This window comes from Taeniopygia guttata, chromosome 3 (assembly GCF_048771995.1).
Source record: "Taeniopygia guttata chromosome 3, bTaeGut7.mat, whole genome shotgun sequence".
In the NCBI taxonomy this organism is placed as follows: domain Eukaryota; kingdom Metazoa; phylum Chordata; class Aves; order Passeriformes; family Estrildidae; genus Taeniopygia; species Taeniopygia guttata.
Window position 1 is genome coordinate 37,875,326 of NC_133027.1, and position 13,119 is coordinate 37,888,444.

The window sequence follows — 13,119 nt, forward strand, 5'->3', positions numbered from 1 at the left end:
ACTGTTATGTACTAATAAAAAAGAAACCCGTTTTGCTGTGAGAGTCAAGCAAAGAAGAGATAAGCAGTATTTAGATGTAGGAAATTTTCTTAGAAAGACTGTTATTATGAATTAGTAGCTTTTATCTACTCTCCTGTAACAAAATGGTCAAGCTCCATATCTTAATATTGGGGTGTTCCGAAATAATTTAGACTAATTTTATTCCATTGTTTATGTTGAATAAAATAAAGCTACCAGATGCTGAGATTTTTTTCTTGGGCTACAGGCTCCCAGGGCATTGCTCACAGCCCCAAGCCTGCCAGAGTTCAAGAAGCATTTGGACAACGCTCTCAGGCACATGGTAGAATTTTGTGCAGAGCCATCTTGTGCAGAGCCAGGAGTTGGACTCAATGATCTTTGTGGATTCCTTCCAACGGAGGAAATTCTGTTATTCTATGATTCTATTCAGCATAATTCTATTCTGTGGTTCTGTTCAGCATCATTTCTGTTGATAAGCTAAAAAAGAGAATTTGGGATCCCTTGCAAAAAACTGTGGTTCCCTTCTTCTTTTTCCCCTTTCATCTTGTACCTCAGCACACGTGGAAACTTTGTGTTAGCTATGTAAGCATCCTTTTATTCAAATACTAATTTAACTTAGTGATTGCATTGAGAATGACCTGTGCTCTGGCATTTAATCTTTTCCATTTAGCACAGGGAACTTCTTAAAATTGATTAGCTCATAGCTCCTAAATCTTTCATAGTTTTGGCTTTTTTCTTCCCTCAGCAAGGAAGTTGCTGGCTTTAACCATTTGCATGCATTTAGGAGAGTCTGTCACCTAGCCTTTCAGTATCTGTGATGTTTGATGTTTCCTGGACTGTCCTTTGGCTTTTGTAAATCATCATTCCTGTGCTTTTTTTGTCACTGACGTGCAGGCGCTACGGCCACTGAAGCAGCCTGGCAGCAGTTTGGAGGGGAGGGAGCTGGGGAGGGGAAAGGAGCAGAGAGTGTTTTTGCCAGCTATGCCAGTTGCGCGGGAGAGAGGACAGAGCTGGGAGCTTTACAGCCCTGCCACCGAGCAGCCAGCTGCCCACCCACAGGCTGCTGTGGCACCCCAGACAGACAGACAGACAGACAGACATCTCCTAAGTGTCCGTGGGGCAGTGTGGCTCAGTGAGCTGAGAGCATAATCCGTGGGGATGCAGCTGGACCTCAGCGCCTGGGGACGGTGCCTCGCAGCTGCCGACTGGGAACACTAATCCACAGTCAGCCTGTCCTTTTCCACACTCCACTGATGGGGTGAGCGCGTTATCCTCGGAAGGGATTGACCCACAACAAAGCAGCTGAACCTGTGGGCATCACATCTGGCCAGTTTCCTTGGAGAGTCTTGGGAAGTAGGTGTTGCTTTCCCAGCCCACCCCAGGTAAGTAATCTGATCTTAAACAAAGAAGTACAGAGATGGCTGTTTTTAATTTAAAAATATGTTAAAGCAAAATAATTTTTTTGTTGTCGTTTTGAAGGCATAAGGTTTGAATATTCTCATGTTCTGTGCCTCCCTTGAGCTTCTGGAGCTTGGGGGTGATAATGAGGGATTTAATTCTGGGCAGCAGGTGCTGGCAGCAGGGATGCGATGCAGTGCCTGTAATCGTGTTGTCGGGTTCATTTTGCACCATCTGGGTGTGAAAGGAGCAGTCAAGCCTTTAATTGCAGTCCTTGGGCATCTGGTACCTTCCTCCTGCTGCTGGGGTTGCCGACGTGGTCAAGGAAAAAGACACTTTGTGTGTCTGAGGCACATAGAGAGTTAAAAGCTGGGGGGATCGATGCCACTGCCAGCGTAGCCACTGTGCTGGGAATGGGTCCCTGGGGAGGGGAATGAGAAGGCTGTTCCCACTTCCACTGTTCACCCATCACCTTTTTCTACCAGCTCAGGAGAAAAAGAAAGTTGGTCTTTCAGTTGTCTGGGCTTCCTGTTCTAAATGGACGCACTTTTCTGAACTGCAGATAATCCCAGTTGAGGAGACGTAAAGCAGATGTGGTCACAGGGAATATGACCTGTTGTTTGAGCAGGAGCCAGGCTCATGCTGTGACTGCCCTCTGGGAACAGGACCAACACCTGCTGGAGACCTGGGCAAAGTGGGAGATACCCATAAAAGACCAATAGCTGAATCAGCTCCTTGCTATGCTTTTATTTATGATCCAAGTGGTGGAAAAGACAAGAAGGCGAGCTCCATGATAGCAGTGATGTGGTCACAGTCCATCACTCCAGTGTGGCAGGGCATGGCAGGAGGAAGCTCATGATGTCAGTGTGCTGCAGTAGTGGGAAAACAATCTGAGAGAGGGAGAATAATTCAACTAGGGAGTATGATTTCCAGCATTTACCTTGCATACATTATCCAGACTTTTCCAGCCCTACACTGTTGAGGTATTACTGTCTTTATAGTGGTGTGGCTAAGATGTGATGGCATCATGGTTTCTGCAAACTTGCACAGAAATATCAGTATATTAGGAAAATGTCTCCATTGAGACTGGGATTTTTGTAGTGAATATGCAAATCTGTCAGTGACAATGATGTCACTGCATTGTTTTGTTTTTGTTTTTTAATTTAAGTGGTAAGAAAACAAAGCAGGTTCTGACCAGGGAGATTTTAAGATGTCAGTGTATTGTACATGCCTCCAGCCAAAGTGTTGGCAGCCAGCTTAGGGGTAACGCTGGGGACAAGCAAGTGATGGCACAGTTCACCTGGAAACTACCACTGCCCAGGCAGGGGCTGGCACAGAAACACACCATCCTCTCCTGAAGAGCTCCCTGTTGTAAGGTGTGCCCTGCACTGTGTACTGGTCATGGAGGAGAGCTGTGGGGTGTGCTCCTGGGTTATGGAAGCTCCACTTTGGAATGTGATGGGAGAGTCAGGGATGTGTTGTGAGCTGGGGGCCGGGATCATGGGTAGGTGATGGGAGGTCTTGAGGGAGGGTGGGCGTTCCACCTGCTTTGGAAGCACCACTGGAAATCAAATACTTGGGTAGGTAAGACTGAAACTTGCATTGTTTGTCACATATCAAATTACTAAGTGTAGGCCATATGTGTTTCTTGGCACTTTGTAAATGGTTTGTACTATAATGTGTACAGCACTCTGCCAGAGGAGCAGGGTATGATGTGCTAGTGAAGGATATGAGGTCTTTTTTCTTCCATCTTCCCTATTTTCCATTTTACCAGGGTACAAACCGTGTCCATCACACTGAGGGTGTGGGTGAAACCAGTCCAGTGGCACAGGGTTCAGCACCACTCCTCTGTTTCCTATGTTATGCTGACTTTGAGGCCGAGAAACTCTTTGTCTGGTTTCTCTAAATAAATGTGCAGATATTTCCATGTTGCTCCAAATATGTTTGCATTTAGAAAGGAAGAGAAAGGTGAGGAAAAGCTAACTTGAATATTTTACCTGGAAATGGTATTGCCTAATGCTTATACTTAGAAATCAAAAGTCAGTTACCTGGAGTTTTTAGTGGCATAACTTTCTATCTACTTCAGAGAAAGCAGTAACTTTCCTATGCTTTCAAGGGCTTTTTTCTAAGATGCATGTAATATTCTTCTCCATATTGTTCACCTCAAAGGGTGTTATAAGAATTAAAGCTCATAAAACATTCTAAGATTTGTTAATATAAATCACCTTAGGAGTGCTAATTAAATTATGTTGCCATCTACTTCTAAAAATTAACCTACAATTTTAGTTATAGCTGTTCTGAGGTGGATTTAAAGGATAACATAAGGGTAAAAGACACTGTATTCCAGTACTGATCTCCAAGATCATCTGGACCCTGCACCTATTACTCTTTGACTATCCAGAGGGTTTTGCACTGGTGGCTGTTAAGGAGCAGTGTAGTTATATTTCAAGAGAGGAGGACAGATAATTTGTAAATACACTGGATATCTTGAAGGTGATTTTCCTGTACTGAAACAATTAAATACTGAAGTGAGAAGAGCACAAATAAAGCTGAAATCTTCCAAACCGGGCAGTTTCTGGATCCCACAGCTCAAAGTGATCAGTGGATAAATTTTCTGTAATTATACCAGAAAACTCTTTTCAGCTCTGATGGCTTGTTGGATGGGTCAGTAAAGCCTGGGGAGACAAACATACAGATCTCATGATGAGTGCTAAATCTGAATTGTTTCTGGGATCAATGGGGAATGATGTCAGCTTGGGGGGAGAACATAATTTCTCAGTGACAACAAAGATGGATTTTTCTCAATAGCAGGTTGTGATCTTTCCCAGCAGTGTCCTTGGGATGGTTCAGGGGAGGCTGTGAAGCATTTTATACTTGTGAGGGAACAGTCAGCTGCTTTAATTGCTGACTGCACTCAATCCTTCCAGGGCAGAGGTTTGTATATTTATATCAGCAGCCAGTAACTATAACCTATTCTCCTTTGTTTGGCCAGCAGTAGTTAACCCATCCTTGGCTAATTAAAGACCGGGAAACCTGGTGGGGGGAGAGAGGACAAAAGGGGACCACAAAAATAGAAGTTAGGCTGAAAGAGAGTTAAGCTCTCAGAAAGTTTGAGGATTTTTTTCCCCACCAAGGGGAATGAGGGCATATTTAAAATATGCTACTGTCTACATCCCTCCACCTTGCAGCAGAAGAGCAATGTCTTCAGGAGTTTTTGTGGTCCCCTCCCGAGCCAATATGAAGATGAATGCTCAGGGAGGAGCTGCTCTGTTTCTGAAAGCTGGCTGACAGCTGTGTTGTTTTCTGATCCATAGGTCCAATGGGTGGCATAGCAATAGCATCACTGTCCAGGGAGCAGGAATCCTTCCTCGCCTGCCTGCATGCTGCTTGAACTGATCCCAAGCCTTTGTTTTTGGACTGAAGAAACCTGAAAACCTTTCTCTCCTAATTCATGAGCCAGCAGGATGTGGTCGCCGTGCTTTCAGAACGCCTGCTCGTAGCCGCCTACAAAGGCCAAGTGGAGAATGTGGTGCAGCTTATCAACAGGGGTGCCAAGGTAGCAGTTACCAAGGTAACGAGAGAAAAACGCTTTGCAAAAGCCCTGGGAACTAATGTAACTCTTCTAGACCATTGTCTGTGAAAATGCCCTCCTAGCTTTACCAATCTGAATGTGACTGAAGTTAGTGTTCAGATTTCCTTAAAGTCTGCACTTAATAGCTCACGCAAATTTGCAATATAGTGCACGTCTTGTGTTTATACCCTTTGCAGTGGGTGCAGCTGTGATGAACACTTAGCCCTTGCAAACACAGTGTGTCGACAGAGGGGAGCAACAGTTTTCAAAGCATGCATTGACTTTTGAATGCTGTGTGACCTGATGAATGGAGCGATTCATCACTGTCAAGGGAAGGCGGTTCAGGGTACGCATCTCCCCGGGTGAGGGGATGGGGAATAGCCACCTCTTGTGGCAGGGTAAAGGGATGCAGAAAGTGTTTCTTGCTGCTCAAGTCTCTTGGTGCAGCAGCCTCACACCCAACCTCTTCATTGATTTGTTCTATGTAGTCCCTTAGTTCCAAACTTGGGAGTTGCAAATTGTATTCCCCATACCTTTGAGAAAAATCAAAGTCAAATGATTTCTGCTTAGATACAAGTGAGTTCAAACTGATATTCACCTATTCTTAATGCTCAACATGTTATAAATAATACTATCTTAGAAAAGATGAGATGTAATTGCCTGTTGCAGAGAAAGTTTGATCAGCAAAAAACCTTAAAATAACTAGGTAAGTAAAATCTTTAGAACTGTAACATAAAATTTGGGGCGTACGTTTTGATGAACTGTTGTTTGCCATCCTACCTACTTATATTTGTGTTTCCATATTGGTTTTGAATGTTACGTATGTATGGAAGCTAATATTTACTGATAGAAAGCACATTTGATAAAAAAGAGGAAAAGAATGCTTATCTGTCAGTGACAGTTGTTTTCAGTCCCTTCACAGTGTTTGAGTTGTAGATAATACATATTTTGAAAGTTGGAGTGGTCCAAGGACAATCTGTGTGTGTAAGTTTTGTTTTCCAAAATGAGTAGCCTCTTGCTGGTAGATACAAAGCACAGATGTAATAAGCATGAATAGTTACATGTTAACAGCTGTTTGGTTCTGTTGTCCAAGCAGCTCTGTAGCTGATCAACAACTATTAAAGGTGGTCAGTAATAGACCAGGAAATACTGATTTATACATACCTGAATGGTAGCTCAGGGTTTTGTGGTTGTGTTTTCTTTTGTTTGTTTGTTTTTGTTTTTATTTTGTTTTTTTTTTTAAGATTATGAGCTTTATGGCTGCTGGGGGATCTCTGCTAATTACAGTAAGAAACAAATAGTGTAGATTTGACTTTGAAACACAAAATCAGGTTAATTTGATGTAATGCAGATTTCCTGGAGTTGACAAGTTTTTCTTTCCTATATGGCCTAGGTGGCTGCCTTGCTTTGTTGTTCTGCCCTGTGTGGAAAATCAAAACAAAGCTCATTTGGCAGCAAAACTGTGGCCAGGTGCAAAGTGCTGGTGTTTCTGTGGAGACATGTGCTTGCCAACCACGCTGGAGAGCTTTGGGCTCTGAGGGCATCCTTGTAGCTCACCAAGTACTACAGCATTGTAGCTGGAATGTTCAGCATTGTGCTGGAACTTCCAGCACTTTCCTGGAAGTTGTGGGTCATCCCTGTGGAACCCAGAGAGGGAAGATGACAAAAGCTGTCCCTGTTGTCCTTCTGGATGCATCCCAGCACACCGACAGAAAGTACAGATGAGGTACTTGGGTGGCCTGGTGACAAGCCCTGCTCAGAAGAGATGAAGTCAGATCTGCAGGACTGTGGAGGGGTGCACCCAGAGGAGCAGGGACTGTCTCAGAGCAGCAGCCAAGGCTGTGTGTGAGGCGTGTTTCGAAGGCACACAGACTATTACTCCTTCCATGCTATCAGGCAGAGAGGGCTGAGCTCAGTGCAAACCAAGAGGTGTGAGACCAACCTGGTGCCCTCACCAGAGCCCATCCATTCAGGCTCCATGATGTCCTGTCCAGGTGTGCACAGTGTGGAGTTTGCATCTGGCTCTCACCCACCTGCATAGGGAGAGCATGTGCATATTTGCCTACAAAAGGCTATATAAACATACCCTGGAATCCTTGGCCTGCTAATCTGATGACACACAAAGGCTGGAAGGAGAAAGATCTGTTTAAAGTAAAGGACAAGGTTGTCACAAGAGCAAGCATGTCTAAATTAGACTCATGTATATAGAAACTGGAGGGGTTTTTTAACTATTACAAAAACAGGTTCTTGTGCAGTCTTCTTCTAAGCACAAAATAAGGACAATTTCAGGACAGAGATTCTTAATTTTAGGATGGAAATTAGATGGCAAAATTTTTGTAGTGCAGTTAAACAGACCAAGCTTTTAGATAAACTGAAACCCATAACCCTCTTCTCCCCAGGATAAAACTCATTGCACAATAAAGCATAAAAATAAATCTGCCTGCCTTGGATTGGGTTTACCTGTATGTCTTCTGCTTTCATTAGTAGTTTTCAGTTTGTTCTGCCTAATTATAAATTATAAGGGTTCACTTCCAAAAAAGAAAAACATGGATTTAGTACTTGTCAACCAAACTTAATGCTGAATTCTCTGGGTTTTGTTGGAGGAAGATACATGGAGACAAAGCTCTTTGGAGGGAAAGAAAAAGTTCCCCCATCACAGCAGGCTTTAAATATCTTTCTGATCTGTATCTGTAAGCACAGACCAATTGTTGTGAATAACACTGCAGAGCCACAGATTAAAGTGCCCAGGATCTAGAGATAAATGCTAGAGTTCTTTATTCAAAAAGGATTAATTGAGCATAGCCCAAGAAAAATGAAGGATATTTTCTGTAACAAACCAAGTACTAGTAAATGCCTTATAGCTGACTTGTCCAGTTCTGGTTTTGTCCTGTTTGTAAGGTCATATGATATGGTTAATTGTTGCTTCAGTAAACAGCAATTCAGCTGTAAAATAGTATTTTATTTTTGTCACTTCTGAGTAGATGGTTTCAGAAAAAAAGAGGAAGAATATGAAAGAAACAAAATCCAATGAAGAATACACATACAGATGTCCAGGTGCTGACTTCAGCATTACGGTGAGGATGCACTTGTTTCATTTGGGCAGCATTACTAGCAAGGCATCTGTGCAGGTGAAGTTAGTATGGAAACGTGCACCTCCTCTGACTCCAGTGAGGGACCCTCAGGCTCATTGCAGATTTGGGGCCTTCTAAAATATCTGAAGAGGAGCTGATGGCCGCTAGGTCACACATTTGACAGCAATCTGACATCAGGGAGCCCACAGTGGGAGAGGGCTGGTGGCACTGCGTGGCACTTGCACTGAGCACTTGTTGTGGTACTGGACCTCTGCCCCCAGCCATGTGGGGTTGTGGCCCAGGGCAGCTGTGGTGCTCAGCAGAGGCTTCGTGGCTCTGCTCTTCTCAAAGGGCACCTGCTTGATCAGGGTGCTCTGTCGCTGCTCTGCCTGATGTGACAAAGAGATAATTTCCATTCTTACACCTTTTTGTCTGACATTCTTCACAGGTGTGAAATGTGTAGCTGATTCCTTTATGAAAAGGGCAAAAAATATCCTGAACAACGGGTCATACTTACCAGCTGATCCTACAAGCAGGTGCCATTATCAAGTACTTTGGTGAATAAGCTGCAAAAACTGGAAAAATAAGAACTTAAGCCTTTTCTTCCAAGCAAGAAAGCTAGTCCCTTCATTCAAGTCTTTTTTAGTGTTCTCTTTCAGTGAAATTATTGACAGCTGCAGTTCTGGCACAAAAGCCCTGGGACTTATTGCTGAGCTGATGTGCCTTGCTGTCCTCCCAGGACGTTGTTGTCCCTTTCCTGAGGGTTTTGGGTTTGCATGGCCAGGTTTTGGTAGAGGAAGGGACTACGGGTGTGGTTTCTGTGAGAAGCTGCCAAAAGCTCTCCCAGGTCTGGCAGAGCCACTGCCAGGTGGCACCAAGATGGATGTGCTGCTGGTTAAGGCTTGGCCAATGGTGGGAACCCTTCTGAAATAACTTATTTAAGAAGGAAAAAAAAAAAAAAGTTACAGATAGATGTAATTATAGTCAGGGAACAGCCATGAGAATATGTGAGAGGAACAGCTCTGCAGACACTGAGGTCAGTGGAGAAGAAGGAGGAGGTGCTTCAGATGGTGAAGCTGAGATTCCCCTGCAGCCCATGGAGGCAGACCCATACCAGAGCAGGTGGATGCCTGAAAGACATCTGTGAATCCATGAGAAACTCGTGCAGAAGCTGGAGCACACCTCTGCATTGATCATACCTACAAAATTGAATTCTGCAGAGAGTGGATGATCATTCAGAAAGAAAGCCCTAAAGAAATACAAAAGGTAGTGCTTCTGTTTTGATTCAGTAATTGATTTAATTTCTGAAGTAGTCATGAACACACCATATAGCAACACTTTTGTAATGCTGGGGTACTTTAAATCTCAACTTCAGAGCATGTTGAGTTCCTTAAAGCAGTCTCTGTTTCTTCTTTTTTAATATAAGAGGGAAACAAAAAAATAAATGTGTTTTGGTGCTTTCACATTTTTGCACTCCTTCAGTTTGAAAAGCTATTTGTGTCTGTTTTAAACAATAAATAAAGATAAATTAAAAGGGACTAACAAACACTTTGGAACTTGCTGAATGCTTGTTGAGGTCAATGAGAAGCTTTCTGCTGACTTGAGTGAGCAGGTTATTCATGGAGAACAGTCCAACAAATTATCAGCATGAACAATGTGACAGGGCTTGGATTTTGCTTTCAGGCTTTCCAATAAAATGTGGACAGGCATGTTTTTTTTGAGTGCAGAATGGATGAATAAAAAACAGTCCTTATGTATCACCAGAGCAGGGTGAGATGGAGAACTGGATGTACCTGCAGAAAAGTACCTACACATACAAAAACACAAGGAAAGATCATGGAGCTTACCGTGCTGAGGCTCCCTGTATGGGTTTGTTGTGGAGTGCATACACATTGGCAGCAATGCTGGGAGGATTCTGCTTTAAGTGGTGTGTATCGACAGCTGCCTGTCAATGTCTGGAAGTTAGCGTGCAGATTTAATGCAAACAAAAACCTACCCTTGCATTTTACTGCTGAAGTTCATGTGGCTGTTTGTAGTGCTTGGCTTGACCCCATACACCCCACAGCTACTGCAGTGTGTCACGGTAGCTGGAAGTTGTAGCTGTAGTCCAATAGGTGCCATTTATTTTGTCAATAAGTCCGTGACACAGGGCCATTTGTATGATTTGTTGCCTGATGAAGCAATTGTTTACATTTGAATAGAAGTCCAAATTGCTTTTTTTTTTACATATGAATGACTGCTTTATTGGTTCATTAATCCTAAGTTGTAGAAGTGTCTCATTTGTATTTGTAATAACCCCCAAAACATTACAGTTCATATTTGTCAAGGCTCACAAGCTTCTAAGTCAGTAATCTGCATGTGGAACAGTCCCTGGGTTTGGTGTTGTGTCCTTGAAGTGAGCATCTAGGAGACACTCTGGTTTGCATGTTTTCTTTTCCCCTAGGTCCCTTGTGTGTATTCTGATAAACCCTCTCTTTGCTGCTGTGTTGAGTGCAGAATGTCTTTATGGAGGAGACACACAGAGGGAGTTTTGTCTGTCTGCCTTCATCTCTTTGCACCCTATATATTTGGGATAGGATGAATTGCTGTGAGAGAAAAACTTGGTGGGCTGGTGGTTTGACTTAAAGACATGAAGGCAAGAGCAGCCCTGACTTGCTGGTGTGGCATGGACTTGTTCAGTGTTTGTCTCCAAAGCTTCCTCTGCTCCAAATTTGTCCTCACAGCATGAGGGGCATCCAAATTGCCTTGTTTCTTCCTCACAGTTTGTTCTGGATTGTTGTGTGCATGTGTATGTACATCCATACCTGTGTGTATGTGTATTTGTGTGGGGATTTGATGTTTTTCCAGGTGTTTGCATTGCCCGCACTGGAAGAGTGTCCAGCTGTACCACCCATCTCTACTCTCATTTTGATGTTGCTGGGAAGAAAAAGATAATCTGGCATTGCTGGTTCTTGCAGGGTTGTGATTAATCTTGAGATGATCAGTGCTTTTCCAAAAGCCTGAGCCTCTAATCAGTCTCCTTTCCTGGTTAGTGTCGTAGTTTTTGTTTATAGTGTCCCTTTAAAGTAGGAAGAACTCAAGGACTGCATGTGTGCAAAAACTCTGGTTCCTGGAGGCCTCTCTTTAGGGTTTTCCAGTAGGTGAGATGCCTCTCAACCTATTTTTCTGGATAGAGAATCTGAAACACATGAACACTCTGGAATAAAAATGATGCTTTAGTATTCCAGCTCAACCATGCTAGCAGGTAATAGTTCATGTGGCAATTGCACAGGAAGGTGTATTTAATAAGGAAAATATGTCCCTTGTATTCAAATAAACTCCTATTCTGCTTTCATAGCTTACTTTTAATGCAGTCCCTTTAACTGCATGTCAGCATTTTTGTAGTGGTTAGAGCTGGTTATCTTATCAGAAAGTTTCCCTGCTGGAATATATATTCATGTTGTTGACACTTTCCTTTTAAAGCACATGAACTGGCTTCAGGTTGGGTTTGTTTGGGATTTTTCCTTCTCCATACACAGAATGCTATAAATTGTTTTCATGGTGTATTAATAACCTTCCAGAAAGTGAGATAGACGCCTGGATTAGGTGATTTATTTAATGTCATTAAGGAATGTAGAAAGTCAGGACCTGTAAATCTGAATGTGCTGATTCACAGCACATATTCATAATCCAAACATACTGTCCATTGTTGGGAATGATTTGTCAATTTGGTATTTTAAGAAGAAATTATTTTATTCTTTTTTCCGCCTTTATTTCTTTTTATTCCTCTATTGCCTGGGGATTTTATGCCCCCTACTAATGAGTTAGCTGGAACAACAACATCCCCTTGGCTCTTCTCCAGGCTGATGGAGAAGGAAGTGTGGTCAGTGCAGGTCAATGCCCTTCGATCCAGGGACAGGATTTTAGGGACCTGTGGCCAGATAGAGCCAGAGGCACCCAGACAGGATGCTAGATGTTGTCCAGGGGCAGTGGTGACAACAAAGCTGAGCCCTTCCCATGCCTTTAGCAGGACAAGAATGGAAGTTTCTCTCACAGGAGTGAACTGCTGCTGCCAGGAGGGGACAGCATTCAGGTTTTGAGAGATCCATGTGTTACAGTGTGAGTGAGGATTTTGTCCTCAGATCTGCCCCTTTAAGTCAATAATGTAGGACAATTGATCAACACTTAGTGTTTCTGAAGCATAGCACAACTAATCAGTAATGGCACAAACATTTTGCCCTCAGCCATTCTGTTGATTCCGACAGTGTTTTTCCTTTTTGCTCTGAAAAGGCTGAATTAACAAGGCTTTACCAGGTATGTGGGTATGGGGTTTGCTGTATGAAAGCAATCTTGTCTTGAGCTTGGTTTATTACATAGTGAAGAAGTTGCTTAAAACCTCAGAGAGCCAATTGTTGCCTTCAGTGTACTTCAAGCCACTAGTCAGACAGCTCTTGAAGTGTTTGCCCCTTCTGTGGGGTTAGGGCTGTTTATGTTCCTTTGCAGGATAAATCATTGGGTGGAAAAATAGACAACAACACTGATAGTGAAGATATCTAATAAATACAGGTGAAGACTTTTAATGTGACCCTCACAAAGTGCCTAGTGGAGAAAACAGCATTCTTAAGGAAGATACTTCGTGAATTTAGCAATTGCTGGAATCCTGTTTCCTTTACTGCCATTAAATAATCTGCAGTGAACATTTTAGTGTTGTTTCACAGATCTTAAGGTGTTTCACTCACTTTGAGATTTTACTGAGAGAGAGATAAAAATAAGTATTGTCTAAAAAAACTGGCAGATCTTTGGCAAAATGAAGTTGATTGTCATATACATGAGGTCACTTGGAATGACTATATGCCTTCCATTCCTTTTCAGGGGAGCATCTGTCATGTGCAAGAGCTCAGTAATTCTTACCTCTCTTGCAAAGACAGTGCCCATTACAATATATGAATTAGCTAGTTATTGCAAGTTGGCTGTACAGAGGGAGGGTGAAAGTAGTTGATAGTTCCATGCTCCAGAGGGACAGAAACAAAAGAGTCATGAATTCTGCTTAGGCATGGACACAGAGCCGGATGTGAATTCGTA

The 13,119-nt window shown here is 42.9% G+C and overlaps 1 protein-coding gene across 12 annotated transcripts in view; it reads left to right on the plus strand.

The window, feature by feature from the left end:
* Positions 1–13,119, plus strand: part of ANKRD6 (ankyrin repeat domain 6) — an 88,257-nt gene that overhangs the window by 47,311 nt on the left and 27,827 nt on the right. For 6 of the 12 annotated variants that reach the window (XM_072926636.1, XM_072926640.1, XM_072926643.1 and 3 more), the window contains 2 exons: positions 4,731–4,987; positions 7,969–8,061. In XM_072926636.1, the coding sequence (XP_072782737.1) occupies positions 4,868–4,987; positions 7,969–8,061 (213 nt within the window). In that variant the 5' untranslated portion in view covers positions 4,731–4,867. Of the gene's footprint in view, positions 1–1,001; positions 1,401–4,730; positions 4,988–7,968; positions 8,062–13,119 lie in introns of those variants that run through there. The other 6 variants (XM_030267578.4, XM_012572733.5, XM_072926641.1 and 3 more) reach the window with 4 other exon arrangements.